Source organism: Lathamus discolor, chromosome 2 (assembly GCF_037157495.1).
Source record: "Lathamus discolor isolate bLatDis1 chromosome 2, bLatDis1.hap1, whole genome shotgun sequence".
NCBI lineage: Eukaryota > Metazoa > Chordata > Aves > Psittaciformes > Psittacidae > Lathamus > Lathamus discolor.
This window is the reverse complement of record NC_088885.1, coordinates 113,796,689-113,819,046: the sequence shown is the minus strand read 5'-3', so window position 1 is coordinate 113,819,046 and position 22,358 is coordinate 113,796,689. Positions and strand designations below refer to the sequence as shown.

Sequence of the window (22,358 nt, the reverse complement as noted above, 5' to 3'; positions counted from 1 at the left end):
GTCCCACATGCCTTGATAAAACCAGGGGAGTGATTAAAGACTCAAGTCCAGAGATTGTTGCTGGTTCGTTCAGTGTCTTAGACAAGTATGAAAACCCTCCTGATGGTGAAGTATGAGGAGTCTGTGAGATCATAACTAGCACTTGCCTGGCAGTCAGGCCCCACAGTGGGTTTGTGAAAGATTTTTCTGTGCCCACGAGCGCTTTTTCTGTTACATCAGTGAGTGACCAAGTTGAAGATGTGATTAGTCTTGAGACACCTAGTCTCTTTGGTGTTGTTGGTACTGTGTGATTTGATGCCACCCACAGTGGTGAATAATGCCTTTAAGGATGCTATGGTGTTACTACTGTTGTGCCTTAGATTAATGTAAGTAGGCCATTTGATTTTTGGAAAGTAATAAATCAGAGCCCTTCATATAAGGCCTGACAAGCAGGCAGCCATGCAGGAAGACTGAAGTGTATGTTTAAGTACTACATAAAGTTGTGGTAATATTTTATTTTTGTGTCAAGTCCATTCAATAAGGGAAATGACTAAACATCATGACTAAGTGTCTGTCCAGTGTAGTAAATTAGATGTTGGCCTTCCTGTACGTTGTGGTTAACTGATTTCCAACTGTGGTGGCACACAAGGAAAGGATTAACCTGTTCAAAGTGTACTGTGCACCAGTCCAGAGCATACAAAATGATGGAAAGGAGTAATTTGGAAACATAAAATAATAAAGTATTTGAGCCTGGCTAAGCCCATGGCTGTACACAGGCACAGTACAATTACTTTCTTGATATAAGACACTCTTAAAATGTTAGGTATTGAATTAACAAAGCTTTATTGAAACTATCACATCCTTCAAGACATTCTTCATATATTGACATTGCGGATGCATTGTAATTTCTTTCCATGAAGGTGTTTATAACTGGAAACATGCTTATTGTATTAGGAATTACTTTACATTTATTCTGTTTTGTTTCTCCTGCAGTTTTCTTTAACAGCTTTAGTTTGTAAGCAAACAGTATAACTTGAAATTCTTGAGGTTCAAGATTGAAAATATATAGCTCTGAATGCCACTGTGTTTTCTTAATCCTTAATTTCTCTTGCTTCTAAACATAATTCTAAATTTAGGCAACAGTACAGTCTGTTCTCTGCTGAGCTTTATGCCAAAATAGCCTAACCTTGGTGATGTTCAAACATCAGAATTACTTAGACTATATAATTTCTGTATATTGTTGGGACATAGTGGAAATAAACATAAATAATCTGCTAGCATTCTTGCCACTACTGGTGAGATTCCCTTCTTAGTTCAGTGTTTTATGAAGCTTGGTTTTTCTTATTTCTTTTCATGACAAGTTTATTCTGCAGATGTGGAATGGGTATGTGATTTATGACCTTGAATATGTGTTTGATTTCCAAATCCAATTGCCTATAGTAGCCTGGATTTAAATATTTCTTGCTTAAGATCCCTTCTGTGAAACTGTTTATTAAAAAAAACAACAACAAACAACCATACAAAAAAACAAACGCCAAATTTGTACCATTTTCTGTGGCTGTACTTCAGAATGAAAATGTGGGTTTTATGTCTTCCTTTTTGGAATGTAGTTTTAGTTTTAATGTTCGTGGTATGGATGAAACGCCGGGATAAAGAGCGTCAGGCAAAGCAGCTCTTGATTGATCCAGAAGATGATGTGAGGGACAACATTCTGAAATACGATGAAGAAGGTGGTGGTGAAGAAGATCAGGTGAGGAATGATCAGTGTTTTTTACGCATAGATTTGCATTTCACTCTCCACTTTATTTTGGGGTTGGGTTTTTGGTTTTGGTTGGGTTTTTTTTTCAGTTCCAGAAATACCAATTTCTTGCCTTTTGGAATATATGCAAAATCAGTATCTTGTCCACTTAAGTCACAACATTCTGACCATGTTTCAGCTAAGGCTGTTGTATTTAAATGAAAATTAACATCCACTCTCATTGCAGTCCGTAAATCTTCTTCGCTCCTTGTGTGGGATTCTGTTGTACAGAATCACCAGTGCAGAGTGCCTAATACAGTCTATTCTGAATATCACCCTTTTTTGGCAAGGGGTGAATGCCTTTCAGATATACAGTAATGTTGGCTATTGACAGATTGCCACTACTGGGACTTCAGCTTGGAAAGTATTTATGTTTCAAGTAGCTGTCAGGGCACATATGTGTTTAGTCAAATACCTTTCCAGTCAGGTGCCATATGCATTTACTCTCATGTCACCTCTGATTGAACCGCTGCTGATATGTCAGAGGACTCAGGGTGATGTGTATATACTAAGAATAGCTTCTTTTTCCATATATTTCTCCAAGTTAGTGAATTTACAAGCAATGCGATTTCCTTGCTTCAGAGGAGGTTTTTTTGAAGTGCTTTATGAACATGACAAACAGTAGATTTATGCACATTATTAGTGGTAGAAGTAAGTATAATAATTGCAAAGGGGACAGTGCATATAATACAGGCTCAGAAATGTCCCAGTAAAAAGCCTTGCAAAACTAAGCGTAATTCTTCCATACATCCCCAGTCACAGTCATCTGGCACTTGAGTTATCTAAAAAGTGTCTCCCTTCAGTGGTACAGGCATTTATAGCTTCCTTCTGCTCGTTTGTTTGTTTGTCTGAAATTTGCGTTCCCCTTAGTAATTTCCATGCTTCCTGCATTTCCCCAAGTACTGTTCCTACTTCCTGGCTTTTCTTTTTAAGCAATTTGCAAAGGAAACTTCAGTTTATGCAGTTTTGGAAAATTGCTTATGTTATTAAATAAATTGAAGACAACCCTTTGAGTCTCTCTCTATATTCCAGTTGTTTATACACAGACAGTTTGAGTACAAGAATTACATCCTGTCTGTGCATCTGTTACTGCACAGAAGTTACAAGCTTTAAGAACATGAAGAAATTTCTGTCTTGTGAGACCAGATTTTCCAGTTCACATATCATAGACTGGTTTGGCTTGGAAGGAATCTTAATGCTCATCTAGTTCCAGCCCCCCTGACACGTGCAGGAACACCTTCCACCAGACCAGGTTGCTCAAAGCCCTGTCCAGCCTGGCCTTGAACACTGCCAGGGATGTGTCATCCACAATTCCACTTGTCCTGTCACTACCTATTGTTGTAAAAAGTTCCTCTCCAGATGATTTGTAGGCCCCTTTTAGGTATTGGAAGACTGTCCCCAGCTTTCGTTCATCCACAGTTCTCTGGGGGATCTGTTTAGCAATTTTCTTTGATTTTCAATTGCTGTCCATGCAACCTTCAGAACAGTCAGTAAGGTTCTCAGAGTATATACTGTTCATTGGGAAGTCACAGGAAATGCTAGAGTAGTTTTGGGACAGGTTGGGCTGCAGATTGAAAACTTTCAGCATGGTTGTAACAGTCTACAGGGAAAGTAAAATACTGAATAGTTTAGAAATGGTACTGAAGTCTCTCTTGTCCATCTTGTACTGTGCTCCTCCTCTTATACTGAGGTATAGATAGAGGCTGCCTTTGTGGGAGGTATAGTCAGAGTAGTGTGGTAGGAGGCAACATTGTATGAATGCTCTAGAGATTAACAGGATGTAAACCATCCGCAAATACAGCCTTTCACTGCAGTGAATGAGCATAGTACACTCAATGAGAGAAAAAACTGACAGTGGGTGGAGTAGCAGTAAAGTGGTAAGAAATGTGAAATTAGGATCATTTCCTCTCACTGTGAGTAAAGGAAGCATCTAGACACAGAGAGGTGTATACATGAATGAAAACTGAATGATTTTTAACCACAAAACCCCTGCTTGCTTTCTTAAGACAAATTTTAAAGCCACAGTTAAAAATTAATTTTCTTAGCTGCCAGCCATGTAGTTTGGGTACACTGGTCCCTTTCCTGATCCAGCAGTAGACCATTGTGTCTGAGAGTCTAAAAGGGCTTTATGTACTCCAGATACGTACGAGCAATACAGGAAAAGAAAGTAAAAGCTGATACGAAGCATATAGCAACCTTTTATATGTATATTTCTGTTGCAAGACTTTCAGACCACTACGTAGACAAAAAGGGAAGAGGCCCTCCCACAGCTCTGAAGTTAGGAATTTATTCCTGTACAGAATGGCCGAATAGAGAACATAAACTTGTCACGTAGGCACTTAATATCGCATCTACAATGGATGAGGGAAATAAGTTCTGTCTTGCTTTTCAGGGAGATTATTATACTTAATTTTAGTTTTATGTTTTGCAAAATCTATTTTCTGTTTTGCTTGACTAGATGATAATAGTTCCAGGTTCATTTGTTCTCAATTTCCTCCTTGCCCCCTTCACCTTATGTGCCTAGTGGAAAGAGGGAGGATTATATTTGCTTGAGTTTTATTCAGTTTTGCATGCATTTTATTTGAGATTTAAGAACTTGGAATGCTAAGCTTCTGAAGTGTCCCAACAAGTTTCCTACCGAGTATTAATCTCATTTTTGCAAATTGTGGCTTAGCAAAGTACTATACAAGCAAAGCTATGTGCAAAACATTGTGGGCAAAAGGCACGGGCCATAAGGATCTTTGCATTTATGTCAAAGTTAAAGTAAGCATTAAAGTGTCAAAGTTACTGTCCTAAAAATGCATGAGACTGCCAGCAAAAATCCATTTTCAGAATGGGGCCTCATACGGTAAAACTGCCACTGTTCTATTAAAATCAAGAAAAAATATTTCATGTCAACCTTGCATCCACAAGTCATCAACAGATGACAGAGGAAAATGTACTATATCAGTATTAACTTTTTATGGTGCATTCTTTCCAAAAGCATCAGATTGATTGAACAAGCAGCTTCAGTAGAAGGCAGGGCGCAAGGTGACTCAGAAACAAAGGACCATCCAACCCAGGGTACATCTCATGCAGCAAAACAGAAAGGAATGCTCAAAGCTTCATGTGAATCTCAGTGAAAACAGTATTTCAAAATCCTCAGATATTTTTATCATCTGTACCTTCTTAAAATACTTATTTATAGCAAGCAAATTACTTAGGCCTTTTTGAAGTCACCTGCTTTTCTGGATGAATACTTGGAAGATTTGCCCTCTGTTGCTTCATTTTTGTTGTTTATCCGAGATGTTTAGATGACCTGAAGATACGGCTGGTAAGGCTTGAAGATAAGTGAAGTTGGGACTCTGCATCCTGAACCAAACTACTTTTAGATTAGTGGGTTTGCTGTTGGGGTAATTTATTTAAGAGGGTTCATTTGTTCATTTGAAAGTTATGCAGTTTGGTTTCTTAGCTGTCATTCCAGACCCAGAAACTCCTAAAGTACCCTTGGCGCATTCCTTTGAAACTCTTTGTATGTGCTATCAGGGTAATGTCTCCTGCAACACATTTTATGAGTTCCAAATTCCAGTTAGTTCCTCCTAGTCATAGCAACTGTCAACAAACAGGTGGAATTCCTGTTTGATTTTGTTTGTTGGTTTGTTGTTTGGTTGGGTTTTTTTCTCTCCTGTGCTAACATTTTGAAGGAATTATGCTGTAAAGTCTGTCATAAAAGAGCAATTTTTTCCATTGTGAAGGTCTTCTATTAATCCCAGTTGAGACCATCTTGGCCTGCTTTGTTCACTCTGACAGACGGAATGCTTGCAAAGAAAACTGAGGTTCTTGAATGATTCATAGTCTTCCTCTAGCCTGGCATGATGTACACGGGGTTGTGTGATCTCCACAGCAGTTGAGAAAAGTGCTTTTAATTCCCTAAATCAGGAAAGCTCTTGAGCCATAGGTCATAACTGAAGTCAGCCTGCTCCCCACTGAACAGTGTTTTCAATACTGAAAATGTTCTGGTCTTTTATCAGCTAGTTTCTTGTGGGCTGAAAAACTGTACAGCACTCCTGTTATTCCAGGCAGAAACATTTTTTCCTAATACTAGGAAAGATCAATGTAGTAGCAGAAGCTGGGGACAACAGGGTAAGAAGAGGAAGCAGAGGTATTCCAGATATTGTTAGGACATGAGAGGCTTTGAGTCAGCATTGTTCCACTGAAGTCAGTGGTGGACCAGTTTGGTTGCTGGTTGGAGGAGGGAGGGGAAGTGTTGTGAGGTTTTTTGTTTATTTTGGAGGTTGTTTGTTCAGTTTGTTGGTTGGGTTTTCTGATTGTTTCAGTTTTCTGTTTTTCAATTTGGCATCTGAATCTTTAACTCAGCAATTGGGGTGGGGACGCTACAGTTTGCTATATCCTGAAACAGAAGTGCCTAGTTTAGGTTCAAATTATGAAACTGGTAGTGACTCTCTTGATTATTACTTGACCATGATCTAGAGCTTGTAGTTTTTTCACAAATGCAAGGTGTGAGGTACAAATGACAAATATTCTCTCCCAACATGATGTACTCTCAACTTGTAATACTATTGTCAGTTCTAAATTCCAAAACCTCATGTCGGCTGAGTGTTAAAGCAATTAGCACTTGTCTGCAGCATGGTTCACGCACATAGCAGATCACAACCCGTAAGCATCAGTGATTCGTTTTCATTGCATGTCTCGGGCCGTTCGTGTGATTTACATTGAGGCAGTGAGTGCTTGACTGGGATATGTGCAGCATATGTCAGCCTGGTAACTGTGATACATCTTTTTCTATGTTATTGCCTCTGTATACATCTCATTGCACAAGATGATCCTCTCATCTTGTCGGAGCCCGTTTCTATAGTGTTTTCTGAATTCTGGTAGTACTTGTTCACGCAGGTAGTCTTGTTGAAGCAAGTTCTCTGAGCAAGTGGGTGGTATGCTTTGAAAGTATTGCAGATTAGCTGTTTTGAACCTGTATTTTAATCTAGCCCTTGGATCTCTTTAGCACAAGAGTTTCCAACACAATGATTCTGCTATCGTTCACAGTAATTTTCATCCATAAAGATTCTACGTGTTCCTTTCTACAACACCTTTTCTTATGAGTCTTTTCAGACATTAGTCAGTAGCTTGTTTTTTGTCGTGTTTTATTATATGTTTTTATAGAAAAATAGTAACATTTATTTAAAAGGTGATAATAGCATTAAAAACATATGTTATTTTTATGTGTGCAGGACCTAAATTCCTCCTTTATAGAAAGGGTAGCATTTGTGTGTCATTGACAAAAATGAACTCAGTAATCCTTTGGCATTTTAGGGTTTTGTTCTGGGTTTTTCGTGTGCATGTTTTGGTTTGGTTTTGGGGGGGGGGGGCGGGGGGAAGGCAAGGCAGGTTCCTTATAGTCATAACTTCCTGTATGCCTGCATCTTAAGATAACAATGGTCATCTGTGTTGGATCTTATTGTAACCTCTGTCGTAAATATGACAATGGTTGTAAACAAATTTGTTTGATTATATTTTATTTTCACCACCATAAGTGTTATTCAGATCACATTCTAACATTTACCTTGCATTGCATTAAGATTGGAATGTTTTATGTTTAGAAATTTTAATTATAATGAATGAAATAACTGTTGCTAAGATATCCCTAGGAATATACAATATTATAATTAGAATGTAGTTATTTTGGGGATTGTGTTTGCTTACTAAGACATTAACTTCATTTTTTGAATGAGCAACTCATGGAGTGCTCCCGTGGAGGAATTACTGTCATTCCTTAGTGAATCTTTATCTCATCATACGAAAAGTAATGTTTCTGTAATTCCATTAAAAAAATTCTTTTGTCTTTTATCCTGTCTAGAATCTGTGCCTGTTATGGTATTTTATCTGCAGCTAGAGTGTAACTTCCACCTTCTTTATTATTAGAAAAAACTAAGTTAGCTTCTTGGTTACCTTAAAAATGAATACCCCAGATGGATCTATAATAAAAACAAAGGGGAAAAGCAATATGGCAGAAAGTAATCAGAATGTGAGTGGCAAATAAAGAACTACTGTTAGCACAGTCATTCTAACTAGCTTCCCACCTGTAGCCTATGTCTAGTCAGTCCTCTCTGCTTTGTTTTTTTTTGGGGGGGGGGGCATTATTTCAGCAGATGCAAGATTTAGGGCAAATTGTAGTGTTTTGCAGAACTTGGGCAATATTTTGTGTGCAAATTTCTCATAGTTTTTCAGGGTGATGTTTGGTGGGTTTGGGAGTAGGATGGTAAGATATAGCAGGATTGGGTTTCATTTCCTTTTTTTGGTTTTTAAAAGATCTCGGCAGGTGGGAACATTCAACTGTGTAAAAATATTTCTTCCCTTTCCTTCCCTTTCTTCCCCATCCCATTCCTCTATCAGAATAGACAGTGATTCTCTTAGAACAAAAAGGCAAAGCAGAACATGTATTTTATCCATAGGTGCTTCAAATCATAGTTTGCTTTATTCTCTTAAGCCAAATACAAAATAGGGTTTACACTAAGCCACCATACTGTAAAAGGGGTGACTGAAATGCACACTTCTGCCAATGTTGCTTTTCATGCATTTACACCACTGCAGCTGATTTTGTTCAGTGAATTATGCATACAGCTCTTGCCATCAAATTAAGTGATCTGGTGACAATTGAATTGATTATTTCTTGCATGGAATAGATCTGAGCTTTCATATTTCTTTGCAAAGGCTGCATCCTTTGAAAATGAGAAACAGGTGTAGCGCTTTTGTTATATTAGTCATATCTTCAGGCCTGTATTCATGCATAGCTGAAGACTTAGTTCAGTACAAGGTAAATAAACAAGTCATCCCTGAAAGCGTATAACAGTCTTGTGAATGGCCAGGAAATAAACTGAGAGCTCTGAGAAAACTGAGAATCCAGATACATAAATTGTTAATAAATGTGTCAGGCTGCACGTGCTAGGATGTATCAATGTTAATGTTAGAGAAAACTTCTTAGTAGTGAGTGGAAAGCTCAATTTAGATGTAATATATTCCAGTATTTTCAGAGTTTTCCGCTCTGGAAAGCAGTCCCATCTGTGCTCAGCAGTTCATAGTTTTAGTAAGTTGTGGTTTCATTCTGTTGTTTGCAGTTCTGCTTCATAATGTTCCAGTATGCATTCATATGAAGCGGGTCCAGACACTGTAAAAAGTTTTAAGTTTTAGCAAAGTACTTGAGTAGATCTTCTAAAATACAAACACAAACAGAACAGCTGATTCAGGAAAAAAAAAAAACAAAACAGTTGGCTTTATAAAACTAGAAGCTTTGGAGAAACTGTGTTTTCTGGCCTATTCCCTCATTTTTATTTTGGGTTTTTTTTCAGAAATTATAGAATTTGGTAGCTGTCTGTCAGGAAGCAGCATACTTTCTAAAAAAATCTTGTCAACCACCATACCTGATGACTGCTGTATGAGGGATTATCACTCAGATACTGTTAAATTAATAGCTTCATTGCACAAGAGGAAGTTGTTTAAGGGAAGAGATTTTGAAGGCTGCATTATCTTGAATCTCTGTAAATCAGTGATTACTCTTGAATATGAAATGGCCTTTCCTTCTATTTTGGACATTTCTTCTATTCAAGTTGAGATATTTAGACTGTGGTTCAAACTGCTGTGTAGATGTTCTCAAGGAATTGCTTCTTGGGGTTTTGGACTCTTCTGCCTACACATCTTGTAAGGTGGTTAATTTGTTTTGGCTTGGATAGCTGGTTTTGACATTTAGCACTTTCTCACTGGGATCTCGCATTTCAGGAATGTGAGATGGGAGCTAGTAATCATGTAAGTCTGTTTAAAGCTGTCTAGAATGAGGTGAATACCTTATAAGGTCAGTATTTGTAATCAGCTTGGTGGGGAGGCGGTTGGTGGAGTTTTGTGGGGTTTTTTGAGATTGTTGAATTTCATAAGATGCAACTTCTGATAAAATGTCCTTTTAGTACATCATGGTTTTATTTTCTTTCTTAAAACAAAAGCAGATCAAGCCCAGAGTTTTTCTGCTACAATGCACATCAGAGTTTTTTTCAGCAAGAGCAAATAGTGGTGCCAGAGGTGTTAACCAAGGAGACAAAAGTTCGGATGGTTAGATCCAGAGCAATACTGATAAAGCATTAAGATTGCCATGTCTTGCACCACCAGTTATCTAAAAGGTAGCTTTATTTGTCTCATTGTGACATCAGATCACTTTATAAACAAGGAGAAGGACCCAAGGGATTTTCAGTTTGCTTTGATCCCTGTCATAGAATGGCAGGTGTTTGCTTCTCTGTTGACCGTAGATTTGGACAATCAGACTAGTGAAAATTTTTGGTTTCTAAAGGCCTGAGTTTTGCTATATGCAAAATGGGAAAAAAAAACCCAGTATGTTTTAGTGACCTTCCAATAGAGAAAAACTGGTAATAGAGTTTCCCTTCCGTAAACAATCTAAACTTGTCCAGAAGTTTGAGGAGAAAAACTCCAAATGCTCTATTTGGATTTGCTTAAATCCAGACTGAACGAAGGGAAAGAGGTATTTGTTCTAAAATTGCTGAGGTTAGGGCTCAACAGCAGAAACAAGTAATTAAATGCCTCCAACAAAAATTGGCAGCCACATGAACTAGACGCTCACAACCTAGTTTACAGCCTAGCACATTTCCAATGGAGGGCCTAGTCTTGCTCCTCATTAGTCCTTCAGCAGATTGTAGTTATGAGCAGCTTATCTGGAAAAAGACTGGAGCAAAGGCAAATGTTGTTGACTTGTCCTGAAATAATGACCCAGAATGTTGCTCAGAGCTGGTTCTTCCAACTTACCTAACATGTTTTGTTCTCTTTCTGATGTGCCAGTTTTCCATTTAGCTGTCACTTCTGCCATTAGCTGTCTTAAACTCTGCTTGAGACTAACTTTGAAGTCTGTTCAGGAGCTACATGAAAAGTTTTCGCATTTTTCTAGCTGTGAATGCTGCATTGAGTGAAGAGATGAAATTTGAGCAGCCCTAAACAGCTTATGCACTGGCTCTTTAAAACATTTTCCTTCTTTTGCTTCACAATAATTGAGTAGAGTTGACTTTAGACAGAATGTTGAAACAGCTGGAGTTATTGCATGATGCTGTGTTTGTATAGCACTAAGCCAGTTTGGGGAGATGGTGGATGACTTGCCATACCTGTCTGATGTACAGTTAGTATTGATTTTAATGATACGAGAGATTTGAGAGTCTGTGGTAATAAGCACAATGGATCAATCTTCTCTTCCTGCCCTGACACTAATAGACCTGCAGAATAAATGTCCTCCGATTGAAGGGTAGTGTCATAAATTAACCCTAGAAAAGAAAACCAAAGTGGGATTCCACATAAAAACACATTCTGCACTGCTGTTGCCTTGCAGATGGCAATCTTTGCTTTCTTTTTAGCTATAGAGCCTGGAAATGCCTCTAATTGTAGATACGCTCGAGAGAATGGCCTTAGATGTGAAGATAATAGCCTGACTTGTCATACAGAAATGCAGTATGACTCCACTAATCACAAAAAGAATTGAATGCATGAGTGGATAGAAAAAATATTTTATCTTTATAAAACGGAAATGACCAGAGACACTCTCCAGATCTTCATATACTGTTATTTAACCATACCTGTTTGAATTCCTCCATAAGGAAAAGTTTGGTATTAAAAAAAATGGTATTTTTCATTTCTCCCTCTTGGCGTTTTCCATATTTCATCTTTTGGGTGGGTATGAAAAGCACTTTTGGATTGCATATTTATAAATTCTAGAAAGTACATTCTTCTCTGATAGGATTTTCTGATAGCACGTCTCTAAACTACTTTGATTTATTTTATGTAACAAGAAGGGAAAGGATGAAAAGTTCTCTTCTGTTTACTCTTCTCCAATTCATACTGCTTCATGGAGATCACTTACTCTGTTTGGTACACGAAGAACCAAAGGGTAGGAGTTACAGCTCTGCCACAAAGAACTTGTAATCTAATTAAAGCATATGAAGCTGCATTCTCAGATCTCAGTGGAGCTGTTCCACCCTTTTTGATTATGTATTTGTGTGCAGTCAGCTGAGGACCCAAGTAACAAATTAGGAGGTGTATTGGATTTGATAGTCAGTTACAATTCTCCCAACAAACTACCTTCATGGCTGTCAATAAGCCTTTCCTCCTGCTGAAAATTCTGGGTTTGAGAGCATGACCCCAGAAAGGACCTACATCCCATGAAGTGACAGCAGAAGTAAATGCTTGCATTCCTTCTTTTAGGAGCCAGTAAAAAAACAATGAAAACCTTATTGTCTGTCCAGACAACTTCTAGCAAGCTGTGATTATAAGTAAGATTTTTACCAGAACAGTACTGTTGTAGAATAGAGACTGTTGATAAAGGAGCTTATTTAAGATGCTGCTCAACTGCTTGGGTTATTTGTGGGGCAGCCTATCTGGCATATAGTAGAGTTGGCATGAACTCCAGTCTACTGGTAGTCTGTGAAAGGATTTAGTTTTAAGCCTTTAAGCCCAGTTCTTTGTTCTGCATTTTTACCAGTGCCTTGTGCAAAGGCATCCTAGAGTATGACTACCTTCTAGGCATGACAACAGTGAGGTGAATGACAATGCTGAAATGTATCAGACTGTGCAAATAGTATGCAGGAATATCTGTCTCAAATGCATAAACATCCATCTAATTAAAATTTTTATATACATACATTCTGCTTATTGGAATTCATAGTGCTATGCTAGCTTCATCAGTCTGCCAGAGTTTGAAACTGTGGCATCAAGTACTTAATGCACAGATCCACAAGTAATCTCTAGAAAAGTGCTTAGAATTAAGGCCACATCTGAGGAGCTTTGTACTTCTTACGACATTTTCCCACTTTGGCTTTCATATTATGGAAGCCACATGAAATCAGTAAGGAGTCTTAAATTCATTCTTTGAAGGTATTATAGAAAGCTGGAGAGCAGTGCACTTGCCTCTTTCTCGGGATGTGAGAATGTCTGGCATTTGCTTGCTTAGAAAAATAAGAGTTGGATTTGGCATCTTTGCACTATGCAGTAAATCATCATTAGTAGGTAAAGTGTTTAGTCTCTTAATAGTACTACTCAAATCCTTGCTGCTTAATGGAAAACTTACGAGTTTCCATCTACAAGTCTGATGGAATAGAATAAGAACGGTAGATTCCAGGAGTATAAATCAAATAACATCCTGTTGGTATGCAAATAATGTTACTGACTTAGTAAGCATTGCAGTCCTGAAAATAGGACTTCTGGTGAAATGATACTTTGCGTTTTCCCTTTTTTCCACCTCATGTTTCACCCTGACAGATTTTGTTTGAAATTCTGCTAACATACTGTCTTTGTTTCATATTTTGCAGGATTATGACTTGAGCCAGCTCCAGCAGCCTGACACTGTGGAACCAGATGCCATCAAACCTGTTGGAATCAGACGTCTTGATGAAAGGCCAATCCATGCAGAACCTCAATATCCAGTCAGATCAGCTGCTCCACATCCTGGGGACATTGGGGACTTCATTAATGAGGTAAAGGAGAGGAAGAGAGTTTCCTCCTAAGATCTGATAACCTTTTATATTTTGTGTATTGTACTCTCCAGGAGCAGCAATTTATGTTTGAACATAGTAACTTTTTAAAACTTACTTGTACAATTAAAGTTGTCTTGCTAGATAGAAGTAAATTTGTTCTTGTGCAGACAAGTTTAATTAACTTATTGAAACAGAAAGGGAAGATATATCAATTAACTTATATACATGTGTATTAATTACATTCATAATGTTATCAGCTGCAACCACAGTATCTCCAAGCTGAATTATTCTATGGGTTCCAAGTAATAAATTGACTAACAAAATTATAGTTTAGCGTAAATTCATTTATTATTTCACAGTAATTTAGTAATGAAAAAAGCTGATTTTCATTTTCCTCATACATTACCCTTTGAATCTAGATAATAGTGGAAATTCAGTACCTTCAGTAAGACTGAAAGAATTCCATCAAATACAATTAGTGAGCAGGGCAGCTAAATTAAATGTTATTTAAGTGCTTTTGAAACTTGTCATAGAGCTTTAGAAGTCTTTGCATTATCTTCAATTCTTCAGTCTAATAAAGGTAAATGTAAGTAAGAGACTGTACCAGATTACAGTTTTGAAAGAAATGTTCCTACAAATACTGGCTTTGTTATTTCTATTGCTGGTCAATTGTAACTCAATGGTTTTGTGGTACTTGAATGTGTTTCTTGTACTTGCTGATTATAGGAAAACAAATACTAACTCAAAATTTATCACTTAAAATAAGCTGTATTCTGTAGATGAATTCTCTAATTTGTCATATCTTCCTTGGCAACTGAAACTGGATAGGTATTACAGAGCTGGTTTTGCAAATGTGGGGGGTTTTTTCTGCTTCAAAGGAAAGTCAGGCTAATATACCGAAGTCTTTTGTGTTAGCCGGCTGCAGAAAAGTGAATTTGCTCTTTTTAAGGTATACACTGATACAATTCTAAAAAACACCAAGACTACAGGTTGATGACTAGCAAGAAACATACAAACATTCTCATAGGACATTGTATTTAAGAGACTCCAGTTTTGGGGAAGAGCTGTTTAGAAGGAGATGTTTCAGTAAAGAGGATTTTTGCATGCCATGCACTTCTAAATATTAGAGTTATAATTGACTTCTGGAAAAGGGTAGAGACATGGGACAGTAAAAGGCCCAGGTTATTGGTCAAGGCAGTGTGCGCACAAAAACTTCCTTGTGCTTCCTCATCTTTCTCCAAATAATCAGTTTCCCATCCTGTTTTCACACAATTGTGACCAGACACCACCCACCTGTCAAGGGGTTGGGAAGAATCCATAATCCTTGATACAGTTTTTTTTCTTGGCCTCGAAGCAGCTATCAAGCTCTCTTACAGAGCCAAGACAAGGAATGAGTGTGATTTGGCTGGAAAGCCACAAAGGGGCCAGAGTTTGTCTAGCCTCCTGCAATTTTTGAGTTACTTAGAGCTGTTCTTGCAATACTGTTTTTCAGTACATTATCACTCTTGAAGATTATAGCATCAGTGTGTACACATGGACCTGTACAAACAGTACATGCTGTCTTGATTTAACCCAATATGTTTATATTGCAGTACAGACAAGAATGGAGTCGTTTTCTCACTGTTGCCTATTTTATTAGATCAATACCTCCATTTATCCTTCCCCTTGCCAAGAAAAAAGAAAGCTTCTACCAGCTATTTTTAGACAGCAAAATAATGTCAATAATGTCACTGCCTCTAAAATAAACCTTGGAAATATATATGACATTAAAGAAAGCATGGCAATTTTCTTGTCTGCAACTTAGCTCAGGATTAATTATATCCTTCGATTGAACTATATGAGCTGGTTTCTGTGTTTCAAGCATTATATATTTAGCTTCTTTTTCACAAGGTATTTCTTTCTTAGGATTTCATAGCAATGTGTCATTTTACTGTGGGGCATTCAACCTAACCCTCTCTCTAGCAGACAGTAGCCACCCAGGAGTTGTCCATACTGTGTTTTGGCAGAAGTCTGAGCAAAATGGAGATTTTATTTCTCCAGAACGGTATCATCTTAATTTGGGTTTTATTTTAAAACTTCCTGTGGCAAATGTGATTCTAAAAAGTCTATGGGGGAAGAGGGGTAAGGTAAAAAAAAAAAATAAAAAAACACTCTTTCACGTTAGTACTCATTTACAGTTAAATTTCCAAATTATCAGCATCTAGCTCCTAAACATTCAGGTTGCACAGGTTTTTAGACTTTCTTCAGAGAATTCCACTTGCAGTCCTGGCAAGATTATACCCAAACAAATTGGTAAGTTTCTCTCAGTTTTACTTGGAGTAAATGGAAGAAATATCGTGGGTAAAACCCATACCAGACATTTCTTAGGGCAGATCATAGAAAAGATATGCTGAGCTGTGAAAACAACATAGCAAGGTAAGAAAGGTCAAAGTTCTTATCACTCTTCATTCAGCTTCAACATTATTAGGCATAACTTTTCCGTTGGGCAGCCCTAACCGAAACCACCTGCAGAACTAGCCCGGGTGCTGTCTGAACATGGAGAGGCTGCCTTTGAGTTGTCAGTACATTGGTAGCAAATTCTGCATTACCTCATTCATTTGAAAATATGTAAAAGATAGTTCTGGTCTTTTGGAGGACTTGGCTGTATTCCCGTAGATGCTGATCAGCATGATCCTTTCAGATGCTGGCCCATTTGCAGGAACTGATATAGTCTGTTGAATACCCACCAGCACCTCAGACACACAGCCAGTGTTGTTAGAATTAGCCTCTGAAATGCTCCAACTTTTGACAAAAAAGAGCTATAGGTAATTGATTTCAGATATTGGAGGCTTTAGCTACCATTGCCAAACAAGCATGGGGTGTTTTTTTCTTCTTTTATTGAAGAACTTTAGAAACAAAACCCTGAAGGAAACCTAGTGGTTCATCTTGTTTCTTTTCTTTTGGCAGTACTCTGTTTCTTCGGTATATTATTTTCTAGCTGTCATCCATTGTATTAAATCTGCTTAACTCAATGAGACATACATGAGTATTTTGTAGTGGTGTTCTAATGACTTCTCAGTTGAAAAACAAGTTACGAGCAGGATAAAAACTTGAAGTATTTTTATAACACTTATACAGTTAAGATAACATATACAGAGCTATGAACTTCCTGATACAAGAAAGTTCCAGAAGTGCCTTATAATCAAAATATGTTTTGCAGGCATAAGTTAAATGACCTCGGGGACTTTCTTGTTTTGTCTGTTTCAATGAGTAGATGAATCTCTAATTTAAGAAGAGAAGGGAAAAACCTCCTTTTCTTCCAGCCAAGTGTATGAACAAGACAGTGAAATAAGTCATGTCTTATTAAGAATCCTCTGTAGACCTTGTTTTCTGTTTTGAACCTTTTAAAACATAACCTGCAGAGTGTGGAGCATAATTAACACTTAGAATAGTCAGAATTTGCAGGACAGTTTAAATTAGGCCCGTTTGAAGTAGCTTTGTTAATCCTGTTTCCAAGAACCACCTAGAAATACATTTGCTGTCCCTAGAAATATTAAATCAATTATGCTGTGGTGTGGAGAGTGTGTGGCTAAGAATATATTTCTAATCAATAGAGCACATAGCCTGAGGTAAACTGAATTTGAATTGCAAACTAAAGATCTCATCCCATGAGGACATGAAGGACCCTCAGTTCGTTCTTAGTAAATGGCTATTGATACAGCACACCTTCCAGCAGAACAGACTCCCTCGATGTTTTCTGTTTTCTCCTGTCAAGTGGAAAAATGTTTCTAGATGTAAACAATTTTTTTTGGTATTTCCCTGTAGGGCTCTCTGTTCTTACTTTCCTTCTCATCAAAAGTCTGCTGAATCTGGTTGAGTACGAGGATTAATGAAAATAAAAGCATTAGATTTTGTACTGGTTTATGTTAAAGATGTTGAGGGTTTTGCTTTCTCTTGATTTGAGGTATATTGACAATGGCACACATGCTAAGGAAAGTATTACTTCAGGTTACCATTGTTCCTCAGTCAAGGCACTGTAGTTTCTCCTTTTCTACTCCTGTCTCCTCTTTAGTGAAAGTACCATGACGTATATAAAAAAGGAAAATGGTAAGATTGCTACTCAGTCTGTCCTAGGTCTCAAGTGGACCTTTGTATTGCCACGGCTCTTCTATGACTGGTTGTTGCACATTATGGGGGTACAGCAAATGCAAGGAAATGTGACTTGGTTTGCTCTCTCCCAGCAGGACCACCTGGTCCCCAGTATGTGCCCTAACAATTCTGTTGAATAAGCTTCTGCATCTAGTAAAAATGTTGGGTTTTCAGATCAGGAAACTGTAACAAAATAACTAACGGCTCTGCTGCCCTGAGATTCTCGAGCACATCTGGGAAAGGCTTCTCTTCGGAAGCAGTTGACAACACATGAAAGCAAAATCAGTAGAAGCAGTTCTTGGCAGCCATTTGTTGCCTTTTCACTCATGCCAGTAAGGCAGGCTGTGATACTAACTACTGAAAGGGACAGTGTCATAAACAAAAAGGTGGCGATACTGAAACCAGAGGGAGCTTCATAAGCTAATTTCTCTGCCATAGCTGACATCCAGTAACTCCAGGTTCAGACTTGCTATGGAATACGGCAGTAAAGCGCAGCAGTGCACTGGGTAGGTTCACAGAGTATGCTTAGCAGAGGGAAATTGAAGAAATCGTGGTATTTATTTGTTTTTTTTAGTATGCAGCGCACCACACAAATACAGGAGAAAGCTTGGTTGTCATTTGAAGAGTTAGAGACTAAATTCAATCATTATACTATGAATCTAAGGAATTTTTAACCAGAAGGCAGGTGAAAATGTCAGTGTAACTTGGGCCGTGCAGTTGAATCAATACCACCATAACATGGCCTGTAGCTATGTTCTCTGAATGAAATGGATTACACAGTAAGTACAGCCTTTGAAACAGTGAATTAGTTAGTGAGATGTTATCTTGTAAGTCAGTAGCACAAAACCAGTTTTCTTTTTAAATGCTATCATGATACCAGCAGCAAAGTGAAAAAGAAAATAAAAGTACATCTTCCCCTTTGGAAAAAAAAGATGGAAAGAGACTGCCTTGCCACCTTGCCATGGATGGCTGACAGTTATCAGAATTTTTGCAGTGATGTAGGAAAATGTTTTGTTCACTGATTCTTAATAAATTAGTATCCTGTGGTTGGCTGGCTGTTAATAGGCAGAACTAGGAAGTAGCATTCCGTCTCCAAGCTGCCTTTCTGAATGACTTTTACACATTGATACTTGGATTCATACCTCAGCACTCCTTAAGCTCAAGTGGTATTTATTCTCCTTCCCTGTCACCTGTGTTTGAAAAGCATGGGTGTCTGTCACCCCAAGCAGGCTTAAGGGAAGATGTAAATACCATAAGGCCAGTTACTGCCTAAGAAGTAAAGTTGCATTTCTGCTTCAGCAGCAGAAATTGAGAAAGCTTTAGAACTGTTTCCAGCTTTGAAGCTGGATAAGGGAATTCTTCCAACCTTGCTATTGCTGTTTCAGAATTTTAAATACTTTGTGCTTATTATGGCCATCAGGATGGAAAATGCCAAAGATAACAAGCATCCCCAATTATTCTTCTCAGATAATTCAAAACTGTGCTCCTAATGCAGGCTATTAATAATCTGCTTGATGTTGTTGTACTACATGAAAACGTGTTCTTGATTAGGGGTCATTAGTTTGATAAATATGCTGGGCCTTTCCACCACTGATTTGCAAAATTACTTTTGGTACATTTTGCACACTTTTGAATTACTCTAGATAGGCAATATAGAAATAGAATTCTCATCTACCTTATTGACACCGTATGCTTTAATTAATGGGTTTAGCTATGTATGTATTTCTAGAAGAAAAATCAACATCCATTTCCATTATGTCACATTCAGACTAAATACAAAAAACCCCGTACTTTTCTAAAACCAGAATATATTGAATAATTTGAAGGAGGCACACTCGGTCCTTCAAATAATGAGGAGTATAATTAAGCCATTCTTTAAATAAGTAAATATTTAAAATTAAAAATAAGACCAGCACAAATAGGTTTGATTCAGATTAACAGTGAGGAATTTAAAGTCTTAGCTCAACCTTACAGAATTCTGGAAGATACATTATCCCTTGTCAGTGGCTGCGAAAGTAGATCCTATTTGAAGTGGAAGATCTTGAAAACGCATTGCTGATCTTGTGGAAACAGCAAGGTTGAAAAATCCAAAACACAAGAGGGCTTTTTAACTTCAGGCTTCAAACCTTTTATGTTCAGCTGGTAAATCTTCCTGGGATAAGCACAGCATAATAGTCTCATATTCCAAAATTAATTACTTACATTACTCTTTAGGTTTGGACACGTGTAAGATAACAGGGAGAGATTTTCCTCTGGACGAAGTGTGGTTCTTTCCCTGCCTTCCTCTTATCCAATTTGTTTTGGTTTTAGTTTGGGTTATTCAGCTCTAGAGTAGAAATTTAAAATTACTGAAGACCTAATATTCATGTGCTAATAACTGGAATACTTCGAAATGGGGAAACAAAAATGGTTATAATCTTGTTTTTAGCTTTGATGTCATTGTGCGTACGTGTGTTTTCCGAAGAGCAGGAGGAATCTCGTGGGTAGTTATGGCAAAACACATAAGGCTTAGGCCAATGTTTCGAATCTTTTTCTCTCAGCAGCCTACAGGGGTACATGGATTTTACAGGACTAACTAAATACGGTATTTGGCACACACAGGTGGACTGTAGGCCAGCAGTGTCAGTGGATATGTTATTGGCCATGTGAGATGGCTGTTAAAGGGAATCTTTGCAAGCATGCCTATTTCTCCTTCCCCATCTGTCTGTTTAACCAGTCCTATATTTTTCATGCTGCCGGTTGTGAGCCCTGTAGTTCTGAAACTATGTTTCTATTAGCATCAGTCCTAGTGCTGTGATGTTCTCCTAATGTTTTGTTAGAGCCGTATTTGCAACTACTTTCAAAACATCTAGTTCTGTAATGCTGGAAACCTGGCCATTCTAAAAGGAATTCACGTAAGTTCTTGCTGGAGTTACAAAAACAGGAATACAGTTTTGAGTTGGATTGTAGAAGGGTAAGAGCTTGGTTTACTTAAAAGGCAATTGATAGAGAACCACCCTGGGATATTCCAGTTGTGTTTTGTCTTTCTCAGATGCAGAATTCATCTCTCTTTTTTGTGTGTGTGTGTTTCTCCCTCTCCTTCTTGCAGGGACTTAAAGCAGCCGACAATGACCCTACAGCCCCACCATATGACTCCCTCCTAGTGTTTGACTACGAAGGAAGTGGCTCCACCGCTGGATCCTTGAGCTCTCTTAACTCCTCAAGTAGTGGTGGTGAGCAAGACTATGACTACCTAAATGACTGGGGCCCACGTTTCAAGAAACTTGCTGACATGTACGGTGGAGGTGATGACTGAACTTCAAAGTGAACTTTGGTTTTGGACAAGTACAAACATTTCAACTGATATTCCCCAAAAGCATACAGAAGCTAGGCTTTAACTTTGTAGTCTACTAGCACAAGTGCTTGCTGAAGGCTTTGGCTTAGGCTGCAAACCAATTTGGGCTCCGTGGAATATCAGTGATCCAATGCTGTTTGGAAAAAAAATATTGAGCTCAGTTACACTTGAATTTTACAGTACAGAAGCACTGGGATTTTATGTGCCTTTTTGTACCTTTTTCAGATCGGAATTAGTTTTATGTTTAAGGCTTTAATGGTACTGATTTATGAAATGATGCATTAAAGAGAAAATATGTTGGGGTGGGGAGGAGTAACGTGAAACACAATATGCTTCAACATGCTTTTGTTACATCGCATTGCTTTTATTAAAATAAGAAGATGAAAAATAAAAAAAGTCCTCATGGAACAATTTTATTATCTGGGAGAGAAGACCATGAGGTGGAACAATGTACATTACTTCTAGTTTTAGATGTTAGGGAATTATTTTTTTTTTCCACTAAAATTCTAAAACTTATGCAGCTGGTTGCAAATAAAGGGAGTTTTCATATCACCAGTTTGTAGCAGAATTGATTTTTTTTTTTCTTATGCTAGAATGTTGGACACATTTTGGTCTTAATCCATGTACACTTTTTTTTCTTTTTAATTTTAATTTCTAGTATTTTTTCCCACTTCACTGTAAAAAATGGTATGTGTACATAATGTTTTATTGGCATAGTCTGTGGAGAAGTGCAGAAACTTCAGAACACGTGTATGTATTATTTGGACTATGGATTCAGGTTTTTGCATGTTTATATCTTTCGTTATGGATAAAGTATTTACAAAACAGGTTGCAAACAAGTGACATTGATTCAATTGTTGAACTGTAGTTAGAGTACTCAATATTTTTTTTATTTTTATTTTTATTTTTATTTTTTTTTGTTTGGGGGGGAGAAAAGTTCTTAGCACAAAAGTTTTACATAATTTGTACCAAAAAAAGGGGGGGAGGGGAGTTGGCCTGATGCTGGTGGCACGAGTAAATATACAGTATGTTTTGGGGGGTGGGAAGGGAAGGGGGAAGGAGCTTTCAAACTGGAGAGACTTCTGAGAACAGCTTTGCCTCTGTATTGTGTACCAGAATATGAATGATACACCTCTGACCCCAACGTTCTGAATAAAATGCTAATTTTGGATCTGGTGCTTGGTTTGGCATTTTGTTCTCCTACGTGGGCAGCCCTGACTATAGTCAATATAAAGTACACAAAGCGTGTTTGAGTTTCGTGAGAATTCATGTGCCTTTCTTTAGTAGTCAGTACTTCTGGAGTGAAAATAAGCTGCATGTAGAAGAAAGTTTGACACAAATTTGGAAGGCAAGTTCCCAGATAAAAGCAGAGTGATCTGTGCCATTTCCCAGAATTCAGAATTCTCAGTTCCATATGGATGGCTAGCTCTTTCGTTCAATGCACATTATCTAAATAACAGAGCTTGCATCATTTTTGGCTTGTTTCTAGACTGGCAGTCTAATGGTTTTGTGACTGTGCTGCGGGTTGCATAAATAAATTGCAGATCATGGCAATTATCTGTTGCCTGGACTTTCTTGCACTGAAGTAAAGATGACCCCCCCTGAACTTCCGTGC

General features: G+C 37.9%; 1 protein-coding gene across 2 annotated transcripts in view; it reads left to right on the top strand.

Moving 5' to 3' along the window:
- The window catches only part of CDH2 (cadherin 2), a 117,701-nt gene extending 95,787 nt beyond the window's left edge, over positions 1-21,914 (top strand). For both annotated transcript variants that reach the window (XM_065668172.1, XM_065668173.1), the window contains exons 14-16: positions 1,590-1,729; positions 13,117-13,281; positions 20,498-21,914. In XM_065668172.1, the coding sequence (XP_065524244.1) occupies positions 1,590-1,729; positions 13,117-13,281; positions 20,498-20,704 (512 nt within the window). In that variant the 3' untranslated portion in view covers positions 20,705-21,914. The remainder of the gene's footprint in view (positions 1-1,589; positions 1,730-13,116; positions 13,282-20,497) is intronic.
- The last annotated feature ends 444 nt before the right edge of the window (positions 21,915-22,358 follow it).